Source organism: Diachasma alloeum, unplaced genomic scaffold (assembly GCF_001412515.2).
Source record: "Diachasma alloeum isolate Michigan unplaced genomic scaffold, Dall2.0 Dall_scaffold_00178, whole genome shotgun sequence".
NCBI classification, from domain to species: domain Eukaryota; kingdom Metazoa; phylum Arthropoda; class Insecta; order Hymenoptera; family Braconidae; genus Diachasma; species Diachasma alloeum.
The window spans coordinates 390825-408288 of NW_021680344.1; the positions used below are offsets into that span (position 1 = coordinate 390825).

Sequence of the window (17464 nt, forward strand, 5' to 3'; positions counted from 1 at the left end):
GACTTGATTCAAGTCGAATGACTCGGACTACACCAATTCGGATTCCGGGTCTGATATGAGCCGAAAAGTGGTTTATTTCGAGAAGAAATATCTCCAGCCAGCATCGGTTTGAATCAAACCGCAAAATCGGCTTGAATCCTGTCGAAGAATCGGCTTGAAGCAAGCCGAAAAACGGAATAATTCACGCCGAAATGCTGCCTGTTCCAGGTAGTAGATTGCAATTTGATTCAAGTTGATTTTTCAGTCTGTCCTTTTTATGAGAGTGACATTACGTTCGATTCACGGGGAAAATAATCATGAAATTTTAAATTTGACAGATTATTCCCTCGTCTGAATGTCAACCAATAGAAATTCAGCATTTGACTTTCTGCGGTGGTGGAGAGGGGGGTGGGGGGTAGAATTATTATTTCCATTTAGTTGCATGGCCACCTTGGATGAAGATTTTCTGTTAAAATGAATGAGGATCTGGTATGAATGTGGCTTCAACCCGCGAAAACTCTTCCCTTTTTCCATCAATGGAATCCCACTTCAATAACCCCTCCCCCTATATAAAATCTACATAAGACCCCGATTTAGAATTCTCATCCGTCAACTAAATCTACCTTTTACACCCCCGCATATAAAAACCTCTGGTGTCATCCAATGTTGATGAAAGCCTTCGATCAATCATGCTGAAGAATCGACTTGAATCAGGCCGTAAAATCGACTTGAATCAACCCGAAAAATCTATTTGGATCAAGCCGATAAATCGATTTGGATCAAACTGAAAAGTCGACCTGAATCAAGTCGAAAAATCGAATTGAATCAAGCCGAAAAGTCGACTTGAATCAAGTCGAAAAATCGAATTGAATCAAGCTGAAAAATCGATTTGAATCAAGTCGAAAAAGCGATTTGAATCAACCCAAAGAATAGACTTCAATAAAGTCAGACTGAACGTGAATCAAGTCGAAAAATCGACCGATGTGCCGGTTTTCATCTCTCCGAGTCAGACTTAATTCACGCCATCTATTCGAAATGAAATCAGTCGATTGCCGGGATGATTCAGTCCAACTTGATTCATACCGATTTTTCGAATTGATTCAGGACGACTTTTTTTTGGTATACTGTCAAATGAATATTTATTTGAAAGAATAGTATTTTTCCGGCCTGTTGCGATGGGGTTTTCTACTCGTGTGGCGTTGGCCTCCGAGCCGTAGGCGAGGACTGGCCAACCACACGAGTAAAAAAACCCCATCGCAACAGCCCAGGAACAATATTTTTCTGTAGTGATTTTCAAGTTTTCGAGTTTGGGAAGTATGTAATAACAATTCGCAGACGAGAAATCGTGAGAAGCAGTACAGAAAATGATCTTTTCGTCAGTCATATAGACATTTCCAATCATGTATAACTTATTGACATTAATTACTCTCTAAAATAGGAAAGTGCATATGTGATGTTCTCCATCCAATTTTCGTGTTCTGACCTTTAAATTAATAAAATACATTAATGCAACAATCCAACTGCCGAATGAATGGTTCTTTGGTATTTTATACTCGAAACTTCAGCCTCATGTTTTTTTTGCATTTCCGGTAATAAAAGATATTATCGAGGACCATAAAGAGGAGCTCCATGGTGCGGATGATGGGGGGAATAATGTCCGGCGACATTGATGTGCGCCGTTTGATGGTGTCCCGGATAATTCCAATGTGTTGCACTGCTGTAAAACTGATGGTGATGGTGATGATGATCCGAACTCGATATTGTCGCTGATATAGGCATCGTTTGAATAGAACTCTGATAGGTACTCTCGGTTCCAACGGGGGTGCTACCTGTTGCTGGTCTCTTTGCTGGATTCTGCGAGGGGACACCTGTGGAGCTTGCAGAGTCACAGTCGTCTGGCTCGCAGTCACGGAAACCCTTTGCAAATGGATTGCTAGCGATTTTTAATTGAGTTATCCGATGATTTTGATAGGCTGTTACAGCGGTGAAACGTGTCTCGGAGAAGGAAAATGTTTTAAAATTTTCGGTTCGCGGATCTGGACCAGATCCCGGGGGTGAAGGGGCTACCACTATGTGACAGCGAGGTTGATATCTATGCATTGAATTTAAGATTATCTGGAACATAAAGAAAAACTAAATGACGCGCTGGACTTTTTTCATCGAGGAAAAGCATTGCTTGAAAATACATTTGCGGCGAAAAAATTTTTGCAGAAAAAAACCATAACAATAACGTAAAAATTACATTCTAAAGCCGGAGCCTGGAGCATAATTTTGATTTCATAAAAATGATTGTTTCGAGTCGAGCGAATAAAATTAGTGAAAAAATCTTGCGATCTAATTTGGTTTTGCATTCGTAAATTACGATGATTTATTCCGTACTTTATACTTATTTATCTGTATATGGAGCAAAAAGTTGGAGAAAAAAATACAGAACAAGTCAAGCAATCGTGGAGCGAACTCGATGTCCAGTACTTTTTCAGTCTATATCGGGGAAAAAGTGCAAGACAAATAGTGATTTTTTCTCCGTTGCCCCGGGAAAATTTACTGAACGTGAGGGTAATTTGAGCCGAAACTAAAATTTAGGAGTAAACGAAAAGACACCTTTCGGCACGAGGTGAACGTAGCAGCAGCGTCAAAAAAATTTTTTTGTGATACCTGCCTCAAACGTGCACTTTTCGAAACAGTATAGCGCCCCTCAAAGCGGTTGTTTTCCGCACGAAGTGCGTAATAATATATTTCGATATGAGTGCGGAAAAGTGTTTTTTGGCTTGTGGGAGGAGCACGAGCCGAGAACGAGTGATATAATCCCACGAGCCAAAAACACGTTTCCCATGAATATCGAACGATATTTTTCATCACAATGTACGGAAAAAGGACATTGCAGGCACGCGAAGCGTGCCTATAAAGTTAATTTTTCGCACAGCCTAATGAAAAGTAAATTATCGTGCATAAAGCTTCGCTTTACGCACTCGAAATTCACTTTGCGCATGCTCTTGAACTTTACGTACTCGTCCACAAAAACAACCACATTACTCCCACTACTGTTCAGAACAGTGAACTTGGCAGGTATCACAAAAAATAGGATGTGTTACGCGTGCGTGTGAAAAAGTGGAGTTTTACGCACCAGTGACACAGTATTCTATCACACACCTTCCACGGGTCAAAATAGTATATTGTGTTACTACACGGAGAGGAAAACTAAATTTTAAAAAATTACCAAAAAAAAACGTAAAAATTACGCTTCGAAACATAATTCGCGAGTGAAGTAAAATTCAATAAAATTGTGAATCGGAACTGAAATTACGATTTGGTCCGTAAAAATTAACCACTCGTCTGATGACTCACCGCTGTGGGGACAACAAGTCGTTCCGGAATTTTTCAGCTTCAAAAATTGTTGAACGTTCAAGAATTTTTGATTTTGGAGGCATAATAAGTCGGGAAGTTTTTGTGAGATTTTACTTCTTGGGGAAAAATTACGTGACAAGTTCGTACTTTGTTCGGTGATGAACCTGAAAATTCACTAAACGTTTCAGATTTCTTCTCTTCCCTTTCTATAAAAATTACCGGATAACGATTCCCCATTGCGGATTACGTGAATTGTTCCATAATTTTTACTGAATATTTCTCTCTGTGTAGTGCGTAAAGATCCACTTTTGCGTACGCACGTGTAACACATCCTATTCTTTGTGATACCTGCCGAGTTCACTATTCGGACCGGTAGTGGGATAAAGCGGTTGTTTTTGTACACTAGTAAATCTTCGCTTTACGCACACTAAACCGTTTCGAAAAGTGCACTTTTCAGTCAGGCATCACAAAAAACACTTTTTCATCACTTCCCCTTGAAAGATTTTACCGCTTCACTACTGAAATTTTCTGAAGAATTTCTCTCCGCGTATTAATCTATCAATTGATTCAAAAACTCGATAATTCACCCTACAAATAATGCAAGTCAAGATCGAAATGAAAAACTCAGATGATTTCAGCTTGTCCCTTCTCCATCGCTATAAAACTTTTTTCCCTTGAAAGACAAAACTGAAGGACGGAAGAAAGTTATGATGAATTTTTTATTGCATCTGCTTAGAAAAAAAAACAGAAAATAAAAAAATTAAAAGAATAAGAAGAGAGCACACATGAGGAGGAAGAGAAACCACAGGGGGCGGCCACGATGTTTGACAGACTGAAGCGTCCCAGTGACTAATTAGTGTAAAAAGCGAACCCTCCGAAGACGAACCCTCCATGATGCCCCAAGTGTTGTACGACTGAGATATCCCAAAGCAATACGACACCCTCTCAAGCACACGTGCTTCCAAAGGCTCTCCTACACACGTGGTAGGTCGTTTGGTGAAACTCATGAACAAACTTTGAGGATTTTCGAGTGAAAGCGACACCCCGCTGCTCTGTTTTTATTTTGTGTGGCCCGTGAAAAGTATTTTCCAAGATTGAAACAAAAAAAATTTTCTACCTCCTTCTCGGTGTTTATTTCCGAGGAGAAGAGGCGGAAACTGATGGGCGATCTGGTGCGTCAATTAAGGACGAAATTTTAGCTCTTTTTTTCCCGCGGCGTTTCACGGCTCGATTGAGTAGGCTTTAAGCATACCACCACATTTTTCATCCTCATGTGACAAAATGAAAAGCAAAGAGCAAAGGAAAGAAATTCAAATAAATTTGTTCCGTCTGAACGCTCGGAATTTCCGAAATTCCTTTCATCCCCTATGGCGCCTACTTCTGTCAATTAAAAGTGATAACGAACGCCATCAATGAGCGCAATATTATTCTTATTTTTATTCTTTGTCATTGTTGTAGTTATTTTTTGTTTCCGAATGGAAGCTTTGTAATCGTTCAAATTTAAGGTTCCAATTTTTTGTGTTAGGGCAACTAAATATATGGCCTGAACGGTCCAAATATGCGATTTTTAGATGGTGTCTGTATGTATGTAGGTATGTATGTATGTATGTGGTCTTTTTTCTTCCTTTTCACGTATGAAAAAATTCAATAGAAAACTTTAGCAAATTCGCTAGAAAATGCTATTGGAATTCTTTAGAAATTCTATGGAGATTCTCTTAAAATTGTAAAGTGGCCTTGCGGTCAATAAAGTTCATCAATTCGTTAAAAAAAAATTTGAGGTCGCAACGTCGACCCTGATCACATCATTTTAATAAATTGATAAACTTTATTGACTGCAAGGTCACTTAAAACCTTTATAATTCATTAACACCATCACTAGTCAACATTTAATAATTCTATTAAAATTCTCGTTAAAATTCTATTCGTTTTTTGCGCAGATTCTATTAGATATTTGATAGGAAAAAGTCAACGGATTTCGACTTTTCTGTTTCAATTTCTCTCTTGAGATTGTTTCTGTTAAACCTATTGGGCACGGATTTTCGAAGATTTTTCCGCTACATTTTGTTTTGTTTTGCATGCTCAAGTATTCTTATCGAAAAAATTTCAGGAGAATATTCATATAGAAAAATTGAAATCTATTGACTTTTTCCTATCAAATGTCTCAGAATAAGCACAAAAAACGAGTAGAATTTTAACGAGAATTCCCTACAATTTTAATAGAATCCCAATTGAATTTCTAGAGAATTCCAATAGGATTTTCTAACGAATTCGGCAAATTTTTCTATTGAATTTTTTCATACGTGTTTTTTATCGAAATTTTCTTCTACGGGATCAATCCAATTTCATGAATTTTGTTCACACAGATTCGAAAAAATTGATATTTTTCCAAAATCGATTTTTCCATAATCATTCAAAAAATTATCAGTTGTAATACCCCGGGATCTTCAAAATTATCGGATATTTCCCAAAAGTTTGGTTGTAAACAAACGAAGATGTCAAGTTTCCCTCGTGCTGTGCACTTGGAATTTTCAGCATGCAAAACTTGATACTCTCGTTTTTTTGCAAAGAAGCTTGAGGGTAATATCTGATGAATTTTGAAGGTCGAGGAGTATTCGAAGGAGAATTTCCTCTATTCTGATTTTGGGCGAACAGAATGCGATGTTCGGGATTACGGGAGACTTTTCATCAAAATGTGGAGAATATCTGTCAAAAGAAGGGAAAACAATTCGAATTCGGAAAAAATAGACCACGGAAAAAATAGACCAAGGAAAATTTTCAAATTAGGTGGGTTTTAGCACGTTTTGAGAGTGTGGGCTATTTTTTCTTGATCTATTTTTTCCGCCTATCAAGCAATTCAGCAGCAAAGAGGTAAACCGGGTTGAGTTGATTTTGACCTCTGGCCAGTTCTTCATGAATATCTCGGAATCTAGAAGAGATAGAAAAATTGTTGTGACCTTTTTTGTAGAGCCAATTGAGAGTCATAAAAAAGGTCCCAAGAAAAATTTTGATATCTCTCTTAAATTCCGACATATTCATCAAAAACTGACCAAAAGTCAACATTGACTTGACCCTATTTACCGCTTTGCTACTGAATTGATAGGCTATACGCAAAATTTTGATGATAGTACTAGGACATGAAAAAATAGGAGAGAAAAATAGTGAAATAAGAATCTCAAAAAAGAAAACCCATTCGGAAGCTAATTGCTAATTTGTTAGCAACAATTACTATACTCATTTACAAAAAAAATGCCATTGTCCACTTGTCTCATTATGAATTGAGTTCAACAAATGGGTTAGTGGAGAATGAATATCGAGGCCGTGGCCCGATCGCGCTGACATTCGCTAAATTCCTCACTCGGCTTCGTTAGCTGTAAATGTCACAATCGTATACAGTTTCTTTCAATCCACACCAAATGTTTACGACAGCATTATTTATGTTTTCTCTACTCTACATGTGCGAGTTTGAGGGAGCCAACGCACACTGACGTCTCGTCTTTCATCATAACAATTGGGGAATAGAATGTTGAGAAAAATGATTTCCATAGTTTTTTGGTCAACACGAAATTTTGGGAGAAGCGGAGGCGCGGGAGAGCATTACAATAATTTTCATGAAGGGGTTCAGAGTAGGCTCGTATCTCAGGTCAATTAAGGGGAACTCGTCCGAAACGACAAACACGTGGAACCGAGAGCAATATATACACACGCCGTATATTTTATGTCCCATATCTCTCGTTGTACTCTCAGTATTTATTACAATTCGGAAATAGAAGCTTTTCGCTGCCATATAAAAATCAGCCATTTGCTTCCGAATGGATTAATCGAATTAAAACAAAAAATTACATATGCAGCTTTCTGTCATTAATTTCAGATTTGTAGGGATCCTTCCTGAAGTTCAACCTTAGGAAAATTCAATAGTATTTTTTTAAAGACAATTTGCCATAAAATTCTTAAGTGAACTGAATTTATTTTAAATTAGACAGATTGTGTGAAAACAAAATGAATGTAAAATTTGATATCACAAGAGTTCATGCCCTTGATGCATCAATGTTGATGTCTCCTCGGTGATAAGTAAATTATTTAAATTTTATTTTTCTCCTGAATAGGTGTCCTTAAACTGGACTTAAGACCAGTATGACTTTTTTGCTGATGAAATAGCAATTTGCTTCTGAATGGTAAAATGGGGAGGAAAATATACCAGTTATGAAACCTTAATATGATCCCTAAATGTCCCAAATGTCTAACATGCGCTCCATATGCCCTGGTTAAACATCTAACAGACGTCGACTAAATTAAAATTGAACTGGTTTAAACTTCCACTGAATATTGATTAAACCTTGGTTGAACCCTGATTAACCTCCGACTAAATCCCGACTAAACTATGATTAAACCTCGATTAAATGATTCCTAAGGCTATAATTTCAAAGCAAATGATGCGATCGCCACTATCTTCGAACTCGACTGAGATAACATCCAAACGAATATTTTAACCCATAATTGAAAAGATTTCGACGATTGTTTTTTGAATGATCGTTGAAAAACTAAATTTCAAAAAAGCTCACATACATGCATACATACATACATAGGGACATGATCTAAAAACAGCATATTCGACCTCCTGAGGCCAAAATTAGTCATCGTCACACAAAAAAAAATGGAAATTTCGCATTTGACGAATACAATGCTTCCATGCGGAAGCAAAATCATTAAGGTTTTTCATTCACTCACATGTCCATTGTCATCCAGCTGATTATTCGTCAATTTGAGCTTATCGAATGTCACTGGCTGTTTCATCCAGTGTGCACCATTCGCAGGGCTGTCAGGATGCACGTGAATCCTTGGTGGTGATACAGGGTCCGCTCGGCCAGCGACCACCCATGCACTGCTGTGAAATGCATATCTGTACCTCTTGTCGTCACAGGGGACGAAATCCATGACGAGAAGGTAGTCTGTGTTTGGCTCTAGACCGAATAGTCGACACTAAACAGTTCGAAGGAGAAAATCCAGCCTTATTTTTTTGTAAACGCATAAATTCTTAATGTAAATCATAATTTCCACAGAACTAATCATTTTAATCAACGCTCAATTCTTCTATAACACACCGAGAGCAAAAACAGCATGTTCTTAAACAAGTTTGCTTGAAACTAAGAAATCGCAAGTTAGAAATTACCGCACGGATGAAAGAATTTAATAGAAAAACCTAGCGAATTCGTTAGAAAATTCTATTGGATTTTTACTGAACTTTCTATTAGTTTTTGGTAGATTCTATTGGAATGTTCAATAGAAAAAGTCAATAGGATTCGATTTTTCTATAGAATTTCCTCCGCTCAAATTTTATAAGTTTTTTCGTTTGATTTTCTTGACAAGAAGAAAAAAAATAGAATGAAAAGAAAATTAGAAAATATTGCACACAATTATTATTTTTTAACATTTGATGTGTGTTAATAAATAATTTAAATTGGTTATAGTTTCAGAGACCTTACTTTTTAGGCATGAAATCGATTTCTGGTAAAATTCTGAATATGAATAGATTTGTTACGATTCCGAACAAATGATTTTTATGTTGAAAAAGTCATTGTTTATAAAAAAAAAAAAATTCTCTCGTATAACCTTCCGGGTTTTTACGATTTGTTCCCTTCCCACCTCCAACCCCCTGTACCCCATTCGCTGAAGGACAAGGGAAAACTTCATAAGAAGAAGGTAGGGCAAAGCGGAATGTTTGTCATCGACTCAAAATCCCAATATCTCCAGTCATAAACCAAAATATTGAAAAGTGAAGTCGACCACTGAAAAGGCACGATCTACCGTGAATGATCCTCCTCTTGAGTCAAATATTTCGTTGTTAGGAGCAGAGTGATTATTGATTGTTGATATTTTCATATGTTCAATGGAATACCTATTACTAACCTATTACTATCTATTACTAACTTTCAACTTACGATTTTGTTCATTCAAACCAGTCTTGTGCGTGAGCATGTTCTTTTGCTCTCGGCGTATGTCAAATATCCTCGATATGTTTCATATATCTACACTGATAGACGGATTTAGTTGCTGTTAACGAGGCTTCTTAACTATTACCACTATTCGTTAATAGTTAACGAGTGACACTTCACTATTATTAACTATGTTTGCCTATTACCGCTATTTATTGATAGTTAACGAATCGTGGTAATAGTTTACACCAGTAAGTTAACAAGGCTTCCCAACTATTAACACCATATGTTAATACTTAACGAATACCACTTAACTATTCCCACTATTCTTAACTATGTTCAACTATTACCACTATTTGCTAATAGTTAATGAATCGTGATGATTGTTAAGAACAGTAAGTTACCGAGATTTCTTAATTGTTACCACGATTCGTTAATAGTTAACAAATACCACCTAACTATTGCCACGATTCGTTAACTATTAACAAATAGTGGTAATAGTTAAGAGCAGCAAGTTAACGAGGCTTCGCAACTATTAACACTATATGTTAATAGTTAACGGATACCACTTAACTATTCCCATTATTCTGAACTGTTTAACTATTACCACTATTTGTTAATGGTTAACGAATCGTGGTGATTGTTAAGAACAGTAAGTCACCGAGGCTTCTCAACTGTTACCACTATTTGTTAATAGTTAACGAATCGTGATAATAGTTAAGCTTTTCTATCAGTGTAGAAAGATTATCAGAAAAAATTTTCCACGTCACTCAACACGCAGAAGCGCTCCCTCAAATTGATTTAACATATTTCGTTTTATCATCGCTCTAATTTACTGCTTCACTAAGTAATAATTATTCCAGATTTTTCTAGTAACCTGAAAGGTGGGGAACATTCTCCGTCCGGCTTTGGTAACAATCATCTCCGTTCCAAGCTGATGAAACTCTTCCCAAAGAGGTCTAGCCTCGAGCGCGGCGCCGGCGCCAGCGAGTGCCGGATGAAGCGGCCGCTTAGACCGATTTTCCTCCGTTGAAGCTGTCGAACTCCCCACAACTTCATCACTCCTGTGATTATTATTATCGTCATTTCGTGTGACTTCTGGGGTTGCAGACGTTGGAATCGCTGTTGACGATCTATCGGGACTTTGTGAATGTTTAACCCTTCCGGCGGTCTCGAGACACGCTGTAAAAAATATTTCCCGTACAAATTCCCGAATACGGAGATATTCAAAGTATCACTGAACAATGCAAAGAAACCCTCTGAAATGTTGCGCTAAGTGCATCGCAACTTGAAGGAATTAAAGGGAACTCGGTCGGCTAAAAGAATTCGTTTAGTACGGTTTAAAATTGGATCATTCGAACAACTGTAATCTCTCACCGAAAAAAGAAAGATTCTCATTGAAATTAAAGTTTTATTGCAAGGATTCAATCAGTATTGTTTGAAAGTTCAAAGAGACATGGGTATTATTGAAACAGTTGCGAAATAAGTAGACTAAACAGGTCGAAGTCGCACATCTCATTGAATGCACTTTGGAAATTTGTTTATTTGGATTAAATAAACGGATTTATTCAAAACACTCGTAATAAAGCATTCATTGAAACGTGAACTTGATTTTTATTTGTGTTTTTATATACGTCAAATGAATAGCTTTCTCAATATTATAGTTGGAAATGAAATCGTTTCGTAATAATCCTCTATTCGGATCAGAAAATTAGTTAATTTATTCTAATTGAGGATTTATATGGACCGAACCAATTATTTATACCACATAACAAGAATCATTCGAACAACTGTAATCTCTCACCGAAAAACGAAAGATTTTCATTGAAATTAAAGTTTTATTGGAGGGATTCAATTAATATTGTAGGAAATTAAACGAGACATGGACATTATTGAAGCAGTAACGAAATAACTAAACTGAACAAATAGATTTCACACATCTCATTGAATGGTCATTGGAAAATGGATTATTTAGATTAAATCCATGAAATTATTCGCATCACTAGCAATAAAGTATTCATTGAAACGTAAACCTGATTTTTATTCGCGTTTTTATTCATATCAAATGAATAGCTTTTTCAATATTAGTTGGAATTGAAATCGTTTAGGTAGCGGAAAACACGAATTTACTGACATGTAATAATCCTCTATTTGGATAAGATAAATAATGTAATTAATTCTAATAATAATTCGCATAATAAGAATCATTCGAACAATTGCAATCGCTCACCAAAAAAGAAAAATTTTCAGTGAAATTAAAGTTTTATTAGAAGAATTCAATCAATATTGTTGACAATTAAGAGACATGGACATTATTGGAGCAGTACACGGAAAGAAATTTTTGATAAAAATTATCCTACCGTTCTATAAAAGCGTATCATGAGTCATCGTTTCCTCATTTCTATTCCGAAATTTAGTAAAAATTCATATATGATGATCAAATTTGATTCTACGATAGAGAAATTTTTTCCTCATAAAAATAAAAATTAGCGTGCCGGTAGAGTAAAAATTACTGTACTCGTAGGGTAAAATTTACCAACCGTTCTAGAATTTTTGTTGTTATCTACATAAACATTATGGGAGTGGAAGGGTAAAATTTATTATGCGTCAGGATAAAATTTCTCTAACGTAGAATAAAATTTAATCATCATATTGTGACGTGTGGAGATATTCACACGTCGATTTTATTCAATTAATATTTTCTAGATGGAAAAAGTTTAAAATGCTCAATAAGCAGTCTCACGGTGACACCTGAGTCCAGCTTCTCAGAATGGAGCTGTTTGATTGTCTTAGCCATTGTCAGTGATGGACATATGGCCGTGTTAGTTAGAAAAACCGTGAGAACACTTATTTAGCATTTACGGTCAGCAACGACTTTGAAGCTCTGGAATAGAGCAGAGTACGGCAGGAGTTGAAGATGGACGGACGTCCTCTCCTAGCCAAAAATCTATAGTAGATCCGCGTCGAAACCGAACCCATTTAACAGTTGATTTTATACTTTACCTATCTATTCAATATACTGTCAATTATTAATGTAACAGTGGTGCTCGATTGTTTTATACGAAGAATACCTAATCAAATCCTATCCTAGTCGCGTCACGTTAGATCTTGAGAGAAATCCGCGTGAGCTCTGACCGTAGCTAGTTGAGCAATAGTTTTTGAGTCGACTGGCGACTCAATTAAGGGAGGTAGAAAACCTCTCACGTCACAATATATTAATTTTTACTAAATTTCGGGATAGAAATGAGGAAACGATGACTCGTGATACACTTTTATAGAACAGTAGGATAATTTTTATCAAAAATTTCTCTCCATGTAGCCAAATAACTAAACTGAGCAAATCGAGTTCACGCATCTCATTAAATGCAAATTCGGAAATGGTTTATTTGGATTAAATAAATGGATATATTAAAAACACTCGTAATAAAGCATTCGTTCAAACTTAAACTTGATTTTCATTCGCGTTTTTATTCGTATCAAATAAATAGCTTTGTCAGTATTAGTTGGAAATGAAATAATTGTTTAAATGGCGAAGAACACGAGTTTATCAGCATGTAAAAATTCTCTATTTTGATCAGAAAATCATTTAATTTATTCTAATAGAAGATTTATATGGACTGAATGAATTATTTATACCACATAATATGAATCATTCGAACAATTGTAATCTCTTACGGAAAAAAGAAAGATAATCATTGAAATTATAGTTTTATTGCAAGGATTCAGTCAATATCAATCACATCAATAAGATGAAATTATCTTCTATTTGGTTAAGATGAATCATTTAATTGGTTCTAATAGAGGATTTATTTGGACGGAGTGAATTACACGGAGAGAAATGTTCAGTAAAAATTACGGAACTCACAATTCGCTCACCCATTACGGAATCGAATCAGACAATATAAGTGACTATATCGTAATTTTTCACAGGAGATTCAAATAAAAATTACGGAACTCACAATTCGCTCACCCATTACGGAATCGAATCAGACAATATAAGTGACTATATCGTAATTTTTCACAGGAGATTCAAATAAAAATTACGGAACGCTTCGGAAAAATTCCGAGATAGTTCCGTAAAACTTCCTACATAGACATTTCGCTCCGGAATTACGGAAAAGATACGTAATTTTTATTGAATATTTCTCTCCGTGTATTTATTCCGCATAATAAGAATATTTCCATCGGAATAAATACATGAACTTATGAATTTCCAACTAAAATATTGTTAGAATAACTAGAAAATTTTCAAACGAAGAGTTCTATTTCACCCGAGAGCGTCGTTTCTCTGGATATATAAAATCACTTTGTTTTTTATTGGAAAATATTATCAACGACCGACGAAATCTTTAGATATTTTCATCCGAAATCCCCCTCGTTCCGGAGTGAAATGCGCGATTACAAAAAATTGACGGTTCGAACTCATTCCATTTTAGCGCTTGATAATCGAAATTTACCTTCGATCTGTTGCATCGGTGAGGGAATCGTCGATATTGGTTGAGGTTGCGAATGTCCATGATGGACCGGCCACTGTTGATAACAACAGTCCGTCGAAATACTGTGTCTCTGATCGTGCTGTTGGATATCCATCATCGAGACTATAATAAATTCAAACTGTCATCGGATCCACCACCCCCAATCGATCTGACAATCACGTCACAATATCACACCAATAAATTTTCCAAAATTACGGTAATAATCACAGTATAACACTGTCACTGAGGTGGAAATTGCATATTATATTAATCGTAATTCAAAGTGTCTTGTATAATCACAGTTGATATTCACTGGGTGCCAGGGAGTTGACCGAATATCCTGACGATTTGGTGCATCGTCGCGCTACCGAACACTCGCCAACAGCCGGTGTCTTCACCTCGCTATCCGATCGCTGACAGAGACCAAAATCCCCCGGATCTTATACAGAGCAAATGCTACTCTCAAACGAACGAGACGAATGGAAAAAGAGAGATGATCCTATGAGAGTACCGACGGACACAAGTGCTTTACTCCGAGTGACTGGTTTGACTTATCAACGGCTCATCATTTCGGTTTTCCACTCCTCTCTTGAATCACATTTCTTCTTCTTCTTCTTCTTCTTCTTCTTTTTTTCTCCTCCCTTTTATTTACACCCTGGCATCTCCCACCTCTCGCTTCATCCCTCTAATGTATCATCTTCTTCCACTTCCTCTTCTTCTTTTTCATCTTTCTCTTCTCCTTCGGCGGAGGCTGAGTATCCAACCACGAAATCTTTAGACACCAAAGGTGTGGTTTTCGTGGTGGGTCCCTCCTACATTGTACAAAACCACCCACACTCGAAGAGAGAAATTTTCTTGGCCTCGTACCGGTTGCTCGAATGAGCTTGGCAAATTGCCCTGCCGGGCACCGGGGACCAGACGCTCGGATGCCGAAGGCGGAGCTTTCTAACATAAATAAAAATTGCCCCCAATTTTTTCTTCAGAAAGAAAAAAAATTAGGTGTTGAGGGAATTGATGAAACTCCACCTGCTGACATAGGGGCGACTGGGGTAAAATGGACACTTTAGACTTTTGTTTTAATTACTCATAACTCAGAAAGAAATTTATCAATTCAACACAAAGGGAAAGAATTGCTCTTTGCAATGAAGAAAAAATTATTAAATTTTATCGAAATTTCAACCCGTCATTAACATTTTTAAAAACGTCAAAAGTGTCCATTTTACCCCAACCTCCCCTAATACTAAAACCGAATATGAAATTGAGAGTGTGAAAGAACATTTCATCCATTTTAAAAAAATCCAGTGCAACGATTTTTTAAGCCTCTATTCCGCTTATCAAGTAATGTGATGTGATGTGTATGTATATTTTTTATGTATTGTAATCTTTTGTTTACAGTAATTGTAAAAAAAGAGAAATTCATTTTTTACTGTAATAAAAAAATACATATATAAGATGGTATATCTGTTTGTATTATAAAAACCCAAATCGACTTCTGGTGATAAAAATAACCAAACTTAAAAACAATTGTTTTGGGTTTTGGTACTTGAAATAAAAACTCCACAATTAAGGGTGGCAAGCGTCAAAATAATAGTCATGAGGGTCAGAATAAGAGGCACGAAGTTCATAATAAGGGTTACAAGGGCAAAATAAGAGTCAGATTAAGGGTCACAAGGCTCAAATTCAGAGTCCCGACGGGTATAACGGGGGTCACAATGTCAGATGAAGCGTCACAAGAGTCTAAATAAGGATCACGAGGGTCAAAATAATGGTCATGAGGGTCACAAGGGTTAGAATAAGGATTATGGGGGTCATATAGCGGTTGGCGAGCGGAACGAGGAGGGGGAAGAGCCCTCTAGTATACTACATGCATATAAATTTTTTTATACTTTAATTTTTTTCAACTGTAAAAAAATAAATATAGTTCTGTAAAAAGAATATATATATAGGATAGTACAAATGTAGATAGTCCATAATACATCCCTAAAAATAAAAAAGAACGCAAAAAGTAGAAGAGAAACGACGAAGATGAGGATTGTGACGATTCCGAATAAATTATTCAACAATTAAATTCTCATTGTGAAAAACTCTCTTTAAACCAGTCATTATTGTTGAGATCAAAATTAATGAAAGCAAGAAACATAAGGTTTTACTATGCTGGCACCCAAGGAAAACAATACGCGCGTTCTAGTGAAAAGAAAGAAAATATAATCGAGAAGAAATGAAGATTTCTTCAGTTAATGAGCACCGGTAATTTTGTGAGGTAAAGGACGATAAAATGGTATTGTTTCTTCAGTCTATATGTGAGTCATGTGGCTCTTGACTTGGCAGACAAATAGAAGGCGGAGTTACTCGGCTGCCGAGTCCCGGCCCAACAAATTAGTATACATAGCTTCACTTCAGTCTTCCTTTTCTACGTTCTTCGTTTGGATTGTATTATTGTTTTTCTTCTCTCTTCTTTTCACATCCCACACAGTCCGCACGCTCCACTACTAATGTGTGCCGGTTATTTCTAATCGATTGGGTAATTAAACACGTTTCTATGATTATCGTGCGGGGGAAATAGAGTAATAACTTCAGTCCAAGAAATGTTATATATAGTTTCGTCTTTATTTTTACAAATAGCTGTTCGACATATGGACATGAATTTGAGAGTAGAAAATATAGCTACAGCAAAATCAGATTCACCGAAAAATATTTAAACTAATGGTCCACTTGAGTAAAAATAGTTAACAGTGATGGATGACTTGACAGTGATTCAAGTGTAGTTTATAGTCAATGAGAACCCAGCCATGTCTCCATTTTTGGGCTCCTCGATTTTCCTGTAAATATTGCCTGTACATTTAAAGGACAATTTCGATTCATGATCAAGAGAAAAAAACATGTTCCAAACAAGTCTCGTGTGAATAAAACAAATCGCAAGTGGATAATTTACCAAGATAGGAATTTTTTCGTTCGACCATACTAAAATTTTAAGCATGGATAATCACTGTTTCCTACAAAGAAATCATTAGCGAAGCGGTAAAACGGTTTAAGACGACTTGCAACTTTGCTGAGTTTTCGAGGAATATCTCCAAATCTGAAGATGGCGAAATTTTCGTTATAATCGGTTTTTTTCTAGAGCGAATTGGGGGCTACAAAAGAAGTTTTAGAAATCTCCCTTGGATTTCGAGATATTTAGTTACAACTGACTAATAGTCAAAATGGACTTAAATCATTTTACCGCTTCACTGAATTTTTCGAAAATATTTAAACTCAAGAGGCTAATCATTCAGGCGAGATGGTGCTTCTTCAGGATGAAAATATCCCTCATAAAGAGAGGTTAATAAAGAAATAGTTTGTTCACAAGTTACAGGATTTGTATCTTATTATCATCATTGTTCTACTTAAAAATCCAGTTTTTATTTTTGAGTATTAGATAACTGAAACGAAAAACCACTCTCCCTTGTGCCGCAAAAAAAACGAATATGATTTCATGAGCAAAATATGAATGGTATATCGAGAGAAATTCTTTAGAAAAATTCTAATGCTGTTCAAAAAAAATTTCTTATTGTTTCTGGGAAAATGTATAGAGATGTCTAGTACTATTTCTGAGAATTCCTGTGAAGATTTCATACCAATACGCGAAAAATTCGCGGGTTATCTAAAAATTTCCAGCGTTAGAACTGGAATTTGCTTGAAAACATATGATATTTTACTCTGTATACACTAAGGCAAATAAAAATAAGTTCTCAAACA

The 17464-nt window shown here is 36.2% G+C and overlaps 1 protein-coding gene across 1 annotated transcript; it reads right to left on the bottom strand.

Moving 5' to 3' along the window:
• Positions 1 to 1581: 1581 nt before the first annotated feature.
• Positions 1582 to 13844, bottom strand: LOC107038918 (T-box transcription factor TBX10). Its single transcript, XM_015258276.1, has 4 exons — positions 13712 to 13844; positions 10132 to 10436; positions 8050 to 8301; positions 1582 to 2094 (listed from the first exon to the last, which is right to left on the bottom strand). The coding sequence occupies exons 1-4, from the start codon at positions 13842 to 13844 to the stop codon at positions 1582 to 1584; spliced, it is 1203 nt and encodes a 400-aa protein (XP_015113762.1).
• Positions 13845 to 17464: the final 3620 nt, after the last annotated feature.

What these genes read in the sequence shown, in the direction of transcription:
- LOC107038918 (XM_015258276.1), bottom strand. Translation starts at nt 13,844, where the DNA reads ATGGATATCCAACAGCACGATCAGAGACACAGTATTTCGACGGACTGT. An exon ending in ACCGATGCAACAGATCGAAG is followed by an intron (nt 10,437 to 13,711) that starts GTAAATTTCGAT and finishes TATTTTTTACAG; the next exon opens with CGTGTCTCGAGACCGCCGGA. An exon ending in AGCTGGATGACAATGGACAT is followed by an intron (nt 2,095 to 8,049) that starts GTGAGTGAATGA and finishes TTTATGTTCCAG; the next exon opens with ATAATCTTAAATTCAATGCA.